The sequence below is a fragment of the Coregonus lavaretus genome (assembly GCF_964263955.1).
Source record: "Coregonus lavaretus genome assembly, chromosome: 13".
In the NCBI taxonomy this organism is placed as follows: Eukaryota; Metazoa; Chordata; class Actinopteri; order Salmoniformes; family Salmonidae; genus Coregonus; species Coregonus lavaretus.
The window spans coordinates 32,503,556-32,521,722 of record NC_140000.1 but is presented as its reverse complement, the minus strand read 5'-3'; the positions used below and the strand labels follow the sequence as shown (position 1 = coordinate 32,521,722).

At 42.8% G+C, this 18,167-nt stretch overlaps 1 protein-coding gene across 1 annotated transcript in view; it reads right to left on the bottom strand.

The window, feature by feature from the left end:
- Positions 1–17,904, bottom strand: part of LOC311140710 (ubiquitin carboxyl-terminal hydrolase 45-like) — a 37,431-nt gene extending 19,527 nt beyond the window's left edge. The window contains exons 1-5 of the mRNA XM_084175894.1: positions 17,639–17,904; positions 15,781–15,896; positions 15,354–15,523; positions 15,048–15,148; positions 14,649–14,749 (exon numbers count right to left, since the gene is read on the bottom strand). Of these exons, the coding sequence (XP_084032020.1) occupies positions 14,649–14,749; positions 15,048–15,148; positions 15,354–15,523; positions 15,781–15,883 (475 nt within the window). The 5' untranslated portion in view covers positions 15,884–15,896; positions 17,639–17,904. The remainder of the gene's footprint in view (positions 1–14,648; positions 14,750–15,047; positions 15,149–15,353; positions 15,524–15,780; positions 15,897–17,638) is intronic.
- Positions 17,905–18,167: the final 263 nt, after the last annotated feature.

Sequence of the window (18,167 nt, the reverse complement as noted above, 5' to 3'; positions counted from 1 at the left end):
CCAAGTACTAAGTCATGTCTTGCAGAGGGGTCAAATACTAATTTCCCTCATTAAAATGCAAATCAATTTATAACATTTTTGACATGCGTTTTTCTGGATTTTGTTGTTGTTATTCTGTCTCTCACTGTTCAAATAAACCTACCATTACAATTATAGACTGACCATGTCTTTGTCAGTGGGCAAACATACAAAATCAGCAGGGGATCAACTATTTTTTCCCCTCACTGTAATGACAAAGCAAAAACAGTTTTTATGAAATGTTAGCAAATATCACATTTACATAAGTATTCAGACCCTTTACTCAGTACTTTGTTGAAGCACCTTTGGCAGTGATTACAGCCTTGGGTCTTCTTGGGTATGACGCTACAAGCGTGGCACACCTGTATTTGGGGAGTTTCTCCCATTCTCCTCTGCAGATCCTCTCAAGCTCTGTCAGGTTGGATGGGGAGCGTCGCTGCACAGCTATTTTCAAGACTCTTCAGAGATGTTCGATCTGGTTAAAGTCTGGGCTTTGGCTGGGCCACTCAAGAACATTCAGAGACTTGTCCCGAAGCGTTGTCTTGGCTTTGTGCTTAGGGTCGTTGTCCTTTTGGAAGGTGAACCTTCGCCCCAGTCTGAGGTCCTGAGCGCTCTGGAGCAGGTTTTCATCAAGGATCTCTCTGTACTTTGCTCCGTTCATCTTTTCCTCGATCCTGACTAGTCTCCAAGTCCCTGCCTCTGAAAAACATCCCCACAGCATGATGCTGCCACCACCATGCTTCACCGTAGGGATGGTGCCAGGTTTCCTCCAGACGTGACGCTTGGCATTCAGGCCAAATAGTTCAATCTTGGTTTCATCAGACCAGAAAATCTTGTTTCTCATGGTCAGGGTCTTTTAGGTGCCTTTTGGCAAACGCTGCAGAGACGGTTGTCCTTCTGGAAGATTCTCCCATCTCCACAGAGGAACTCTGGAGCTCTGTCAGAGTGACCATCGGGTTCTTGGTCACCTCCCTGACCAAGGCCCTTCTCCCCCGATTGCTCAGTTTGGCAGGGCGGCCAGCTCTAAGAAGAGTCTTGGTAGTTCCAAACTTCTTCCATTTAAGAATGATGGAGGCCACTGTGTTCTTGGGGACCTTCAATGCTGCAGACATTTTTTGGTACCCTTCTCCAGATCTGTGCCTCAACACAATCCTGTCTCTGAGCTCTACGGACAATTCCTTCGACCTCATGGCTTGGTTTTTGCTCTGACATGCACTGTCAACTGTGGGAACTTATATAAACAGGTTTGTGCCTTTCCAAATAATGTCCAATCAATTGAATTTACCACAGGTGGACTCCAATCAAGTCGTAGAAACTGGAAAAAGGATGATCAATGGAAACAGGATGCACCGGATCTCAATTTCGAGTCTCATAGCAAAGGGTCTGAATACTAGAATAAGGCTGTAACGTAACAAAATGTGGAAAAAGTCAAGGGGTCTGAATACTTTCCGAATGCACTGACAAATGTTTTAGCTAAGATGCGCTTACTGTTCGTTTAGTATGTAAAGCGCAGTGAAAATGTGTTCAGTTTTGTTTTTCACATGGCGTCACCTTGCAAGAGAGTTTGGTGCAGCAATGGCATTTTGAAACTTTAAACTGCATGAGCTACATACGAGGCACGTATGAGCCAAGTTCTCTGAGGTCGCCAGAGAAAAAACAACACCTAAAGTGTCTCTCAATTTCCTGTGAGACCAGAGCCTAATAGTTTGTTCAGAGAGCCAGGGGTTGCATTGACCCAATTATGTGCTGGGGTGGCTTCTTAGTGGGGGTCAGTCCCGGTCCCAGCAGCACACAGACACACACACACCGGAGCAAACGGCGAGCGTGGTCTCCTGCGGTGGAAGTGGGTTAACGTGTGGGAGGCCAGGGCGGCAGCTGGAAGGAGAGCCGGGTCATATGGGAGAGAGCAGATGACAGCTGGAGAAGTTTCCGCTGTTTAGGGAGAGACGGCTCTCTGGCCCAGCTGTTACTCCTCCATGACCATCCCAACTCAGCAAGAGGGAGGCAGTCGTCAGTGCAGAGCAGGCCAGCAGGGACAAGCACTGAGGGATTATAGTTGGGGAGGACTCAGGAGACTGACAGCTCTGTGCACTAGTCTAACACTCAAACCATGGGGTGTGGCTGGCTGAGACAAACTAAGAACATCTCTCTACTGACCTCTTATCTACAAAATGAGGGGGATGTAATGCTAAGAAATACTTTAGGAAAGTCAGAAACCTTTCACACTGAAACATAGGGCAAATCGGCCCCTAAGAGGCGAAAGAGTGATAAGATAAACTGTTGCCACAAAGTTGGAAGCACAGAATCGTCTAGCATGTCATTGTATTCTATAGCGTTATGATTTCCCTTCAATGGAACTAAGGGGCCTGGCCTGAACCATGAAAAACAGCCCCAGACCATTATTCCTCCTCCACCAAACTTTACAGTTGGCACTATGCATTCGGGCAGGTAGCGTTCTCCTGGCATCCAATGGCGGCAAGCTTTACACCACTCCAGGCGAAGCTTGGCTGCTAGGGCCATGGAAACCCATTTCATGAAGCTCCCAACGAACAGTTCTTGTGCTGACGTTGCTTTCAGAGGCAGTTTGGAACTCGGTAGTGAGTGTTGCTACAAAGGACAGACAATTTTTACACGCTACGCTCTTCAGCACTCGGCGGACCCGTTCTGTCAGCTTGTGTGGCCTACCACTTCGCAGCTGAGCCGTTGTTGCTCATAGACATTACCACATCCTATGACGATGTCACGTTGAAAGTCACGGAGCTCTTCAGTAAGGCCATTCTACTGCCAATATTTGTCTATGGCGATTGCATGGCTATGTGCTCGATTGTATACACCTGTCAGCAACGGGTGTGGCTGAAATAGCTGAATCCACTAATTTGAAGTGGTGTCCACATACTTTTGTATATATAGTGTACTGTATAGTCAATGGGCTGCCTTATACATGCTAGGACCTAGTACAAACGTTACAAGCAATAAAACATTTATAATTCTCCCAGCAGCCCATCATTTCCTATTCCGTTGTCATCGGTGTCATTTGTGAAGGGAGAGACAAGTGGTGTTCCGTCACATTAGGCATTAATGAACAAAACAAGTGAGAGGACCCAAGGCTGTTGAGATGAGAGAAAGCACCCTCTGTGCCTGTTTGCCTTCCTGCCCCTCCCCCTCCCCCTCCCCATAATTTACACTATTTTGCCCTTTTTTTTCATGCTCCGGAAGACAGCAAGCTGCTTAACCGTGAATTAATGCACACTTCTTATGTGTACCTTAATCAGTGTTACAAGTCTACCAGAGACGGGAAAAGGTGGGTGCAGTGCCATCTACCTGATTGGAATTTTGCTTTACTGCCTTTGTCCGTCTCTCTCTGTTGATTTGTGATTTTCTAACGGGAAGACATGAGAAATGTGGTCATCTTAGGTGCTCAATGTCAGTATGTGACATTATCTTTCTGACTATAATTATGTGACATTGTTATTATTTGGGTGACAGGTTATGGGGCTACCTGCAGTACCTACCTATTTCATCATATAAATGGTATCAAATGGAGATTGTCATAGCTGCATGTACCATAAGTAAATCATACCAGCATGTGCTTGGATAGAGAAGGAGGTTAAGCTACCTTGAGGACTCAGGACCATGTATTCTGCTATCAGTCAGCAGCACTTCACCCCGACCAGACAGACAGATGTCTCAGTTAGCAGTGGACCCCTTGCTGCTGCCCTGCTCCCCAAGCCTTCTGGCTTTGACCCAGCATTACAAGGGCAAGGTGAGAGAGACATGGACGGCATGACCCTTAACCCAAGGTTTTCGTTGTGAAAACAACCGACCCTCCTGCCCACCCTTTCTCTCCTCAAAACAAACACATAGGCCTTGCACATGCTCCCTGTAAAAATAAGAAATCACTCCTTAGTAAAAAAAAGTATTATTTCGGGGTCAGTACAAGACACTGATAAAAATAGGTATTCGTCGAGCAGCCATAGTCAGTCCGCCACTTGGTACTGCCCAACTGAGGGGAGAAGGACCTTGACAAGCGTGACCTGGCCTTCTGATGTTCACACACATAGCAGAGTGGAACCTGAACACTTCACTTTTAAAAAGCACACTTGCCGTGTGTTATCCACATGGAATGAGGGGGGGGGGGCATGAAGCATAGACCAAATAGACAAAAATGAAATTATTTTTACAGCATGAGGTTTATGCAAAACATTTAATATTAAAGAAGACCCATTGAGTGGGGCTGGGAATTGCTAGGAAACTCACAATAAGATATTATCACGATACTTAGGTGCTGATACGATATGTATTGCGATTCTCACGATTCTATAAGTATTGCGATTCGATACTGTGATTTTATTTGATGTTCCAAACATATTGCTCACTATACAGTATGTCTGCTGCAGAAGGACAAGAGAGAGCATGAGAACATTTGTTTTGATCAGTCATGGAAATAAGTGCTGAAAACGTGTTGGCTCACTTTAAAAAGATGGAGAACAAGCTATAGGATGAAACATTTTGGCGCAGGTACAGCCGACTAGTGCTAGCTACCGCTACCAAGTATAAATGTATTTTACAAATGGATACTTTGAGTCAAATATCAATATAATATCTTGATATGTAACTGTATCGATTCTTTCCCCCCCATCACTACCATTGAGTATGACCCAGTTGTAAACCCGTAACAGAGATCAGGACAAGTGTGTAACTATGGAAGGCTGAGGATGTGGAAACGCTACGGTCTCCCCCCAACCCTCCCCCTAGATCTACTCTACCACCACAGAATCGGTTAGTGATCCTGCTAAAACATTGACTGAGAATGTCAAACATCATCAAATATTGATGATAATTACTCTGATTTATGGCAGATGGATGTTCTTTGCCTGGCACTGTGATGGTCTCTGTGACCAAGCGGGGCGGGGTTCCGCTTTGGGACCATTGAATGGAGTGTCAGTCCACCCCAGTCGAGCCAAAAGCATCTGTCCCTCCAGCCTCCACACCGGAAACATCTGGAGGCCTGTCTGTCTGGAACAAAACAGCCATCAGGGAGGTGGCCATATGTCCACACTACACACAACTCATAGCAAACAAGTGTGGACAGGGTAGTTCCTGGTAGAATGAGAGAACGAGTTAGAGAAATACTATACGGTTTTTCTGGAATCTGTATGCGATGGGGAATGTGTGACGAGATGGGTATGTAGCTTTGTGAGAATGTGCCTGTTTACACAAGTATGTGTGTGTGAGCATTCCGACCGGCTCCTTGGCTAAGGAGAGAGGGGAAAACTGGGCGGAATGGGAATGCCTATGGACACACTCTTTATCTGGGACCGCCACTCAAGGTAAACAATGTTCAGGGAGCCATCTGCCGGGGACCCAACGAGCACAAGCATATGGAAAAGCAGATTTTTCCTCCCCCTGCAGCAGTCGGGGAAGGCAAATGTCAGCATGAGCTGCGTCCACGCTTGACTGTGCCGCGCTCGGCACCACCACCTGGCCCTCCTTGCTCAGCCACCGAATATGGGCAGCAGTGACACTGTGGAGCTTGTCCCCAGGGCAGACTAAACGATCACGATGCCTGCCTGCCTACCCCCCGCCTGCTGACTTCCTCCTCGACTCCCAGCTCTTTTTCACACAAGCGAGAAAGAAAAATGGTCATTGTTTGCTTTCTTCATGAAAAAATAACTATTTTATCTCCAAAAACTTGAACGGAATTGGACCAGAAAGCAGGCAAGCCTGAATGTTGCATTCATATTGAGGCTGAGGTTTCATTTATATCTGAATTTGTGGACACTAGCTACTATCTCAATAATTCAATAGCGCAAATCTACGTCCGTCATTTAATGCACGGAATACATGAAACACAACAGTTGGACACACCGTGCGCTGTGCTGTCTCTAGATGCCGAAAAGTATTTTGACAGGCTCAAATAGCAGTATTGTGGGCGGCCTTAAGGATATTTGGTTTGGGAAAGCATTTTATCGATATGGTTCGTGGATCGTATGCTAAACTTTTTGCCATGGTGTCTACAAATGACATAGAATCAAGTCCATTCCTATTTTTCGTGGATGTAGACTTATCCCCGACATTTATTCTATCTCTCTGCAATTGCTTCTCCTATACTGATTAAATCACCCTGTCATATCATATCTCTATAAGCGTATGATATCATCTTAGTTATGATAGATATTGAGAATTCAATCTCATCATTATTATCCACATTTGAAGATTTCAAATTGCTGTCAGGGTATAAGTCAGCATTAAATGTTGCTTAATGAAGCGGCAAAGAAAGTTTCACACCCAGTCCACTTATTTGGGCATTAAAGCTGCAATATGTAACTTTTGGGCGACCCGACCAAATTCACATATAAATGTGTATTATAGATCTGTTCTATGTGTGCTATTTCTATGCTTTCCATTCTTAAGTTTTGTTTTTGCGTCTTTTACTTTTGGTTTTTGTACACCACCTTCAAACAGCTGAAAATACAATATTTTTGGTTAAGGAAAATATATTTCACAGTGGTTTAGATGGTACAATGATCCTCTACACTATATACTTGCTTGTTTTGTCACAAACTGAAATTAGGCAAACTATCAGAATTTTAGCAACCAAGAAATGGCGGAGCGATTTCTGCATAGTGCATCTTTAATTTACAAAACATCTCTGCATGGTTTGGTGAAGTTTAATTATGAGAACATTTACAAAGAGGTTGAATGAAATCTAAACATTTGGGAGAAGTTGCCTGCTTCCTTAAAAACGAGGGTTGCTTCCATAAAGATGAGTGTGTTGCCACGTATTAATTTCCTAAGCAATGATGATCCCACTCTCTCCACCACTAGGTTATTGGGTAAGGATTGATAAACTTGTACGTAAATACCTTTGGAATGGCAAACATCCAAAGTTCCGGTTTGAGGTACTACAATGACAGAAGGGTAATGGGGGACTTGCATTACCAAATGTTTATATTTACCAGTCTTTCCAGTTACGCCTACTTAGATCATGGTTTGATCAGTCTACATCAGTCACTTGGAGAGCTATTGAGGAGGAACTAGTTTTTCCTATTAGATTAGACGTGTTATTTTCTGGTATAACTATTAAGAAATGCATGTTATATTATGGTCCCATTATCTCTAATACAAAATATAATTTTAGGAGGGTTGAGAAGTGTGTAGGTAGGTGGTAACTGGAAGAGGCATCTCCATACCCCTCTGTGGCATAACCAGGCTGTTACTTCAGGTAACAAAGCATTTGAGTCAAAAGTCTGGTCTGCAAAAGGGGTCAATAATCTAGGGGAAATATATGTATTTAACTCAGAGGGTCTCCTTAGTTTTCAGTTTGCCAGGGTCGTCATTCTTTCTTCATCTTAGACTACGGTCAGCAGTGAATTTTTACATTCCCGTCCAGAGGTTCTGTGTCAGTTATTTACTCTCATCTTCAATTACTAAAGCGGAAAGATATTTCAATTGTTAAAGCGTGGGTAAAAGATATGACTATTGATGATGACGCTATTGATTGGGAGAATGTCTGGGAGAATATATTTCACTCAAAGAACCCAAACCATCAGTTAATTCATTTTAAGCTCATAGGTCATACTTGACACCACTTTTAAGATTTCATCCAAACAGTCTCCAAGCCCAAACTGTGACCTATGTTCCCTCAATACACTTGGCACATATAAACATATGATATGGGATTGTCCTGATGAGTTTTGGAGGAAAGTGTTGTCTAAAACTGTACCCCTTGAACCAATTCCTCTGTTACTTAATGACGGATCAGGTATGCAGCTGAATGAGAAACAACGCAAGGTTTGGCTGGCTTGGTTGACTGCTGCCAAAAAAACATGTTCAGCACTGGTTGCCACCACATGACCTTCATATAAGGAAATGGTTATGTTGGAGTTACATTTTTAATAGTATGCGTTGTTAGGGATTGGGGGGCGGGGTTCAAAAGGAGGATTTATTTTAATTGTTTTATTGATTGTATTGCCTTTGTGATCTAATAAAAACAATTGTTCACAAAAAAATTACGCAAATATGTCAAGACGATAGAGGTTATTCATATGATCAAATATACCGCCATTCCACCACAAACAATTTTGAACTATAATTTGAATTTACAAGACTCACTGGATTGATGCTGTGTATGAAACATATTTAGGATGTTGACATATTAAAAATACAAAAATCACTACAGTAGCTATTGGTCTAGAGCAGAGTACTGTAACTATGGTTGAAAACTTGAATATACCAGCCACAGCATAGAGCTAGGCTAAAACAAAATGGACATTCAAAACCTAACTTATCAACAGACATGCTAAATGTTACATGACCTCTCGTTTGACATACTTCCTCAAAAGCCTATGAAGCAGTGTCATCACAGTAAAACATTAAAGCAGATACTTGTAAGAGAGCATTTATCAAGAGGCTTGTTTGATTAATTTCACCATTGAGAATGGGACCGGAGTGGAGAGCCAAGGACAGCTCTCATCATGCAGCAGAGAACAGGCAGTCAAGGGGAAGGCTGGGCAACACCAAATGTCGTATTAATTTGTTAATTTGTTGTGACTGCAGGGCATGAAAAGCCTGCTTTCTTGCCATCTGAGGCCAAAAGAGCCCACTGCCATGTTAAACACACGCACGCATGCACGCAAACAGACACACACACTTTCCAAGCCATTGCTGGCAACATTGCTTGCCTACATTAGTGTGCAGTGGTGGGAAATACTACAGAAGCACCCTTGATTCGCTTCATAAAGGGACCACCAGGGTAAAAGCTTTTTTCTTATGGACGTTACCCACTGACTGACTGTAGACCAACACTACATCACATGTAGAACTGAAACCCTGGATTTAAACAAGGGTCTTATGGGCTGACCAGGGTCCCCAAAAATAGAAAATCTAGCCAACTGTAACACTACTGTGGGAGTTAGCCTACTACATCAAACTAAGAACTTTGACAGGACAAGTCATTTTTTAAAAGGTTACACAAAACCGTGAATGCTAGTAGAGGGTTACAAGTCACATGGTAAGAGTTGAATAGTTTTATCCTTTGAGAGATGCCATGTAAATGGACACAAAGAATAAATACATTATTTTCTCATGGTTGAAGGTCCTAGATGAAAAAGGCTGAACACATAAAACCAAAATGTCAAAAAGAGAATGAGATTGTCTAGCTCCATTGTATAAATGGAATGCATTGCACAAGATGGTATTTATTGTCTCTTTTGGCAGGGAAATATTTCTATAGCACAAATTACGTGTTTTTTTTGTCAAGAGAGAGAAAAAAAACGTTGGCTTTCACCAGGTACAGCATTCCGTTCCACTGTGGCTAGCATCTTTCTAAATACAAAAAATACATAACACCAGTAACTAGAAAGGTAAGGTTTTCGCTGAAACAATAGTAGAAGAACCTATGCATTTTGTATGAATGGCAAGATTGAGGTGGGAGAAGCCATATTAAAGCCTCCATGCAGTATTTTTAAATCATCACTGTGTGTGTTTATTTCATTAAAATAACTCAAAATATATATTTGTATCATTTATTTCCCTGAGCCTCCTTTTGCCATTGAAATGCTCAGTCTGATCGTGTGGGTGTGTTGATACAAATTTCAATATTTCTACATACACAGCACTGATTGGCAGATAGGATCAACTAGACTCTAGTCTAGAGCCTACCCCGCTTACCCCTTCAAAGTAGGAGGATACATTATGCAAATAAATTATGACTGGACAGAATAATACGATCAGATTGTGATGTCATGCTGTTGGCCATAAACTCCATCCCACCTAAACATGCTGAAATTCCTGGCTTTGTTTTTCAAAAAGCTCTTACACTAGTAAAATGACATTATCACAATTTCAGAGTTATTTCAACCTCATAGTGTGGAAATATCATTAAGAAAACATGAAAATCATGTTGTTGACTGCACTGCCCCTTTAACAAAGTTGACATGGGTTCTCTCATTTGGTATTGAAGAATCCCCATTTCTGTGCCATCAAATTTAGAAATTGAGCTGTGGTTCTTATACTTCTGAAAATTCTATTGACCATTAAATACTGAAATATTAAGGTCAGAGACGTTATGAGATTGTATGCTGGTCTTAAAAAATGTAATTAAAAAGAATCAGCTTAAAAAGCACAAGCTACCTATTAAACGTACAGCCATTGGTTTTGGTATATGAGTAGGAGAGGCATGTGGAAGAAAGATATAATAGTATAATAGTAATAAGTAAAGATTCCGTACAATTATGTGCGTGTCCTTGCTATTGCAAGTACACTAATAACAAAGAGGGGGAAAAATTACTCACTGGATGAAAATCAATACCAGAAAATAATGGGCAAAACGCAGCGAGCGCCAAGCTCTGATGCCTATTCAAAGGAAACATTTTAATTTCCTCCACAAAGACACCCCAGCTGTGTTACAAGCTGAAGACTAGCTCCCTGAGGTCAAGTCTCCTTTTAGTGGGACTCTGGTACTTCAGCTGAAGGCCTTGTTGGTGAGAGAGCACCGTTAATAGATTTTCTTTCTACCCTGAGCTGTTGTTGTACAAAACTATTATGGATTCTGAAAAATTCTTGCTGGGGCTCTTTTGTGCCTGGGATCTATGGTAAAAAGAGAATACAACAACAGCCTCTGCCTAAAAACCTGGCCTTCAAGCAGAAATGCAATTTCACCAGCTCCCCATCCGAAAGCAGCAGTCCATTTTCGCCGCAACAATGGCTGCCTGTTTTCTCTCCCTATTTAGCCAGCCGGTGTGGAACAATCAAGTGGGAAGAAAGGTGACAGGTAACGTGGAGGTAAAGGGGAAGGGATGTCGGCCCTCTGTGCCGCCCCCACGGACTCAAAGGGACTGCTCAAAAAACAAATGATCAGGGACATCGACATGTGACTCGTGCAGGTTTTGTCTATTCCACTGAGTGAGTGGATGGGTGACAGGAAGTTATCTAGAGAGAACACCATGTTTCATGAAAAGGAATGCCCACCTCCGCCACCACAACCACAGTGAAAGTCATTTCTGAGGGAACAAGATGGAATTTCAGTTTGTGTAGTCCTGTACGCTTTGTGAAGGCTGGAGTGAGAGGACTGGACTGGAGAATCTAATTGGATACTGGTATGCTCAAACCGCAGTGCCCTTGAAGCTGGGGAAATACTACTGGAGGCTACAGCGCCATTCTGTGATTTCTAAGACACAGGAAGAGACTTTTAAAGTCAACACTAACAAACTCATATACCTAAAAAAAACAATGTACCTATTCACATTGTATACAATTGAAGGAATGTGTGTGTGTGTCCAATCATGTAGTGTTCATCCCTGGGAATGCGCTGCAGCTGTTGATCTCCATCCCTTTGGACTCGTTGTTGGACCCTGGCTCCCACAAGCATGCCCCAACAGGCCCTTCCCAGAGGTGCTGAGACATGCAGCGTGGGACAGGGGGACAGTGAGGTGGGGGGGGACTGTGGGAGAGGGGGAGGTTAGGGGAGCTCAGCGCAGTGGCCAGACCCCACACAGCTGCTCTCGTTCTTCAGGGAACCCAGCCGGGGAGCGCCGCTCAAGCGCCTAATGCCACTAATGAGTGCGGCCATGCGGCAGAGGTGGGGAACTGGAGCGTCACTCCCGCAACACTACATTTTACATTTACATTTTAGTCATTTAGCAGACGCTCTTATCCAGAGCGACTTACAGTTAGTGAGTGCATACATTTTTTTTCATACTGGCCCCCCGTGGGAATCGAACCCACAACCCTGGCGTTGCAAGCGCCATGCTCTACCAACTGAGCCACACGGGGCCTGCCTGCCTGCCTGACTGTGAGGGACCAGCCTGAGCTTGGGCATGAACATGGGGCAGGCGGAAGGAAGAGCAGCAGAGCTGGAGGTAGGAGGCTCAGGAAAGGCAGGGGACATCCACAGGGCAGATCAGTAAGGGCAGTTGGTAGTCTTTAGGCCAGGGAACTTTATTAAACAGGGCATCACAAGGAATGTGAATCTACCACATGGGTGATGGGGGGGTCTAGGAGAATGTGGTGGACTAGGTGAGGGTGGCTCAGCTGGCTGGGTTAAGGTGGAATTGGCTTGGTCTGTACAGATTGGGATACGCATGGCTAGGCTACAAAACCACTTGTGAATTGGCAGAATCATGAAAAAGTAATGGCAAGTGCAGGAAAGACGGAAATTACTGTATACAAATGAATCCTGTACAAGCCCCTTCACAAAAGCATTCACCAAATCGCTTATTAAATATAATTTCAATAGGAAAAAAATATGAATCATCTCATCTTTACAAGTTTTCAGTTGTTGTCACCTGTGTAGCATCCATACTGCAGCTTTTCATTTCAGTGATGTCAGCAGTTAAGCCATACTGTGGCCCTGACCAAACATGAATGGGGAGGTCATCACAGCTTTTGTCAACTTAAAACACACCTCAGTGCATCTTTTAATGCAGAAATGTGCTGTAACAAAGCATTGAACATTTTTGAACATGATGCAACCATGGCAAATGATTATTTTATATATTTGCACAGTAATACCTCTGTTATTACATGCAACATTCTCATTAGAGGATTATTGACTGATAGGGAAAATTACAGTTAACTATAGAGATGCAACGATTCACCAATAAACATTTGAACCGGGGACTGATGCGTAAGAAATGAGTGCATCTGTCGGAGCACAAACCGATCCAAATTAAGCAAGCATCGGTCAGAAATTCGATTCAAATGTTAAAAATCGCATTCACTAATGTTTTTTCCTCATATTGTTTTATTCCGAAAATAAGTTATCTGTTGTGACTGAACTGATGCGTCCTCTCCTTCAGTTCAGTAGCCTATCAAACTTTTATGCATGCAAGTGCGTATGACTGTCAGATAATAACTGTGCACACAGTGTGGGAAACAACTGCTCGTGCCAACGAGAGGTAGGCCTATCCCTGTTCTTCTTATAGGCTATTCGTGCATCTGGCACCTTCAGTATTCAGATGCTTGTAAAATGTTTTTTTGCAATGTCAAATCATAGGCTTTATTAGTTGAGTGACAACCAATGTAAATTGTTGGGTCATTGTTACCAAATGTGCTGTAGACAATTGTGTTTTACCGGAGTTGTGTAGCCTACAGGAGTGGAAGCAGCAACTCAGATCCAACTGTTGATTGGGTTTTTAAATCATTCAGATTTTATTTAGATTGTTCAGGTTCATCATAAGAAATAGTTTTGCTTTAAACAGTCAGTGTATTTGGTCATTTTTACATGAACAGGGGAATTTCATAAAGGACAGCAATCATTTCGCATTCATTGGTCTGAGATTAAATTCCAAACGGTCTAAACCATTCGCTTTCGAGATGGGGTAAAATACAAAGCTGCATAATATTAATTGGCTAAATGCTATGCTAATTTCTAAATATAAATATTGACATAGTACTAGCTCAAAACATTTTGAATCTGTAAAAATGACAAGTTAATCAGTGGGTGATGGTGATTTCAGATAAAAAGTGGGGGGACAAAAAGCATACATTTCCACCACCCCTAATCTGATAGTGAGTTGGTAGATGCTCAGTCTGGCCTCAGCTGCCTACACACACACCATTGACACACATACACACAGAGAGAGGGCCACTCAGTTTAGAGAAGTAATCTCAGACAGGTCCAGCTCAGAGAGGCCCAGTTCCTGAGCTCCCTTCAGCAGCAGATATTAATTTTAAATGGAAAATGAATGTGTTCATGCAATACATTTTAGTGCATTGAATTGTATCACATCAATTCGTTCCCCTAATCAAACCGAATTACACTGAATTGTTTTAATCTAAAACGTATCGTTCCTGTATCATATCAGAACCCATGCATCTAGATGCGTATTGAATCGTTTCATTAAAGAAGAGATGCACATCCTCAGTTAACAATTTTCTGGGCCACAGTTGCAAAGAAAAAATTGCCTGGATTCTGGAATCCAAAAAGCCTTGGCCACCAGGGGGAGTTGGCGTGCTGCACTCAACTCCACTCCTTCAGGTGAACATCAATTTAAGTTTGTAGAGGAGAGGAGTCTCCACAGAGGGTTTCTGCATTCAGTAATTACCTATATCTCTATATAATAGCACATATTGTAAAAACCAATAGCACTTGCACTCAAAATATAGAAGTGAAAGGAGGATGAAATGGCTTCTTGGAAATCTAGGCTCTAGCCTAGAAGAGTTTTTTAAATATTGGTTCTCATTTATTAAATTCTTCAGCTTTTCATTCAGTCCAGTGCATTTGTCAAAGCCAAGAAATGTCAATATTTCATAAGCAAAATAAATGATTTGCCCCATGTTCATGCCCAAGCTCAGGCTGGTCCCTCACAGTCAGTCAGGCAGGCAGGCCCCATGTAGCTCAGTTGGTAGAGCATGGCGCTTGCAACGCCAGGGTTGTGGGTTCGTTTCCCACGGGGGGCCAGTATGAAAAAAATTAATGTATGCACTCACTAACTAAGTCGCTCTGGATAAGAGCATCTGCTAAATGCCTAAATTGTAAAATGGTGTAGCACTGTTTACACACCCTTTTTAATTTCAGGTGGTAGCCTGCTGTCGTCTTAGTCTACACATAAATATACCTAAAATTGATCACCTTTCATTGGGTGGCTGGCAACCCGTGGCCTTGTCAGGTGTGTTGAATGTGTTACCTGAGGCTGCCTTGACAGAATGCTTTTGTAGGAAATCCAGGGTCTGGGCCAAAGCCTTCTTATTGCAATGAGTGGAGAGCTCTTCATTACATTCAAAACACCTGTGAACGAATTGGAGAGAGAGAGAATAGCAAACACAGCCATCAGCTTACTGATATGAAGTTGTCATTCTTTGAGGTGGTGTGAATAACTACTGCTCATAACATTTACTGGAGATATTCTGAGGCAAAATGTAAATATTTGAATAACTTTTCAGTTCAAGATCCTCTGCCTACAGTGGACACAAAGGGACAGGGATAGTGCTACATCAGCCTATTTAGAACGGCAGAATGGCTGTAACATTTTTGTTGTTGTCCTGTTATAATCTGTATGTTCCATGTGTTGCTGTAGGGTCCTCACCAGGCCTTCCAGGTGCCGAGGCTGATGGTGATACAATGGGACTCAGGGTGGAGGGTTTGGTGGTGCTTGGTGGAGTGCTGGCTCTCTGGCTGGCTACAGCCCTGTGAAAGGGGTACAGTTCACTGGAACACCATTTCTTAGATAGGCTACCACCATCCATACTATTTGCAGGTCAGATTGTTACAAATGAAACAAACAGTGTTACATTTCTGAATCACATGTCAAGTGCAGCAATTCATACATCAAAATACTGATGGAACCTTCATCCCCCCACCTTAGATAAAAGCTTTCAAAGTCCAAGCTCACCTGGAAGCCACACTTGAGGCATACGAGGATGTCGTGGCCACTGGCTGGCTCTCCATCTATCATAGTCCTTTCCCTCAGGCAATCTGAACACATCGACCACATGCTCGAGGTCACCGCCTTCTTGACTGAGCTCAGGTCCACCGCCTTGCTGACATGCTGGCAGGTCAGCCCTGAGGAGCAAGAAGTCACATTGATGTTGCTTGCTAATCTAGCATCTACAAATCCCTTAATGACCATGATTTACAATAGATATCAAATAACGTCATAATCTGAACTCCACAGGTCCCCTGCCATAGAATTAATCAGACATGATTGGACTAGCCATTAATAGAGCAAAACATGTGGAAGGCTTATTGGGTCAGTTAAACTTTTTTAGGCATATGTTTTTTTCATCACAACAGGGAGCATGAGCTTCCCATGATCTTACCGCTAACTTCGTCCGACGACTCCTCATCTCGAGGCTTCCTCGGCTTGTTAGTCCGCTTAGTCATGTCGGCGGCTTTCAAGGAGAAGGGATCCTTTAGCCGCATCTGTAGGTGTAGACTGGAGAGACATAGGAATATCAGTACTACTCTGGGTTTTAAGCAGTGCCCAAAATTGACAGGGCCAAAAGAAAACATTGAAGGCAAATCTAAGAGCTTTGCTGCATGATTTAGTATAGAGCTGGGCAACTCTAACCAACTCAGTGGCCTTGTGGTTTGAGTATCCGCCTGAGATTGGAAGGTTGGGAGTTCGATCCATGACCGAGTCATACCAAAGACTGTAAAAATGGGACTGGTGTGTCTCTGCACCCAGCATTAAGGAGATAGATTGGGGGTAAGGACCTGCGATAGACTAGTGTCCTGTGCAGGGGATGTACTTGTTCATCAAGCTGCCTCACGCTACAGAAACAGGAGATCTGCTCCTATGAGCCGTTCCAACTCGTGCAAGGCTACTTACTTACTGGGAAAATCTGGCATTGACGGGCTGCTGTATGTGCAGGCTTTTGTTCCAGCCCAGCCCCAACACACCACCAGATTCAAAGAATCACATAGTCATGGTCTTGAATTTCCATTAGAATTAGTCTAATCTACATTTTACATTTTTTACATTTTAGTCATTTAGCAGACGCTCTTATACAGAGCGACTTACACCGCAGACAGCAAAAGACCATTCACCATAAGCACAAAGAGTCTCAGCTTCCCCAGCCCACCATGCCGAACACCATTGCCAGTGTACCGAAGCCGGATAAAGGACTATGGCTGCGTTTACACAGGGAGCCCGATTCAATTTTTTTTTACTAATTGGTCTTTTGACCAATCAGATCAGTTTTGAAAAAGATCTCAGTTGAATTAAGACCAATTAGTGGGAAGAATATCAGAATTGGGCTGCCTGTGTAAAACGCAGCTAGTGTGGCTCAGCATTTCACCATGTAAAACAGGGGTCTCCAACCCTGTCCCTGGAGAGGTACGCTCCTGTGGGTTTTCGCTCCAACCCCAGTTGTTACTAACCTGGTTCAGTTTATCAACCAGCTAATTATTAGAATAAATTGTGCTAGATTAGGGTTGGAGTGAAAACCTACAGGACAGTAGCTCTCTGGGAACAGGGTCGGAGAGCCCTGACATAAAACCACCATAAAATAAATATGGATATATCACTCTTCGAAAAGTGTCTGCTTTTATGAATTCACAGAATATATTTATATAAGCTGTACAGGGCTCTGTAGCATCAAACAGATGCTAGACATTCAGATATCCAAAGAATGTTTATTTGTCAAAATCTAGTGTGGGTAAGAGCTGTAGAATGGCCAGACTGATGATGCCTGGCCTCCAGAGTGAACTAACGTTAGGAGGGCACAGACACAGTAATCTAAACAATAGCTGAAATCTGTTTTGTTCTGTAAAGATATCGACAATGGTTCATTCAACTAATTTATAAAAAGTCATCAACTTCAACATGATGCAAAAGCATATGACACAGCTCTAGTTTGTAGAAGGCCATACCTACAAATAAAGAAAATAATACTTTTGTGTTTTCCAAATCTATTTTAGCTGAGTTACACTTAATGTAACAATATACAACCAAGTCAAGCCACCGTGAGGTTTAGCTAACGCAGTGCATGACAAGTTAACTAACGTTACAGGTAACGTTAGCTACTAACCGCCGTATTGACTGTAACGTTAGCTAGCTAAGTTAACTTGGGAGTTCGTGGTTTTAAAAGCTTTTTACTACTAACTACTTAGCTGGCATACCACATTGCCTCTGAGGATTTTAGAATATGTTGTTGCTTACATGAAACAACTCACCTCTTTGATTTTGCCCTTAAACTGGCCAATGAGCTAGCAAGTTAGCTAGCTAGCTAATATGTCAACACAATGTAGCGTCGTAGCTTATTTCACACGATTGACTTTATTGTATGTCATACACGACAAGAAACTCGAATGAAGTCCACAGAATACTTGTAGCTAATGTCCAAAACTCATAATATAGTTTAAGTTATAATCTTGACTTTCTAAAACTGTCGGGAACATGTCGATGGCTAGCGTCTGAACCCAGAAAAAGTCACATGATCAAATTGCTGAAGTCAATATGTGAAGCAATACGGTGGCTCGTTCAGGTTAAACACAACCGGAAAATACATCCTGTGCACTACCATGTGACAGAAATTGCTAGCAGGAAAGGCGAAATTATGATGGTAGGAAAGTAAATTATGGAGCTATTTTCTTAAGAAAATATGTATGATCGGCGTATGCTTGTGTAAACATACTAGAGATTCGATTTGAGAAGTGCGCTTTACTGTCTTTGGTGTGATACGTACACTTCGGTGCACACGCA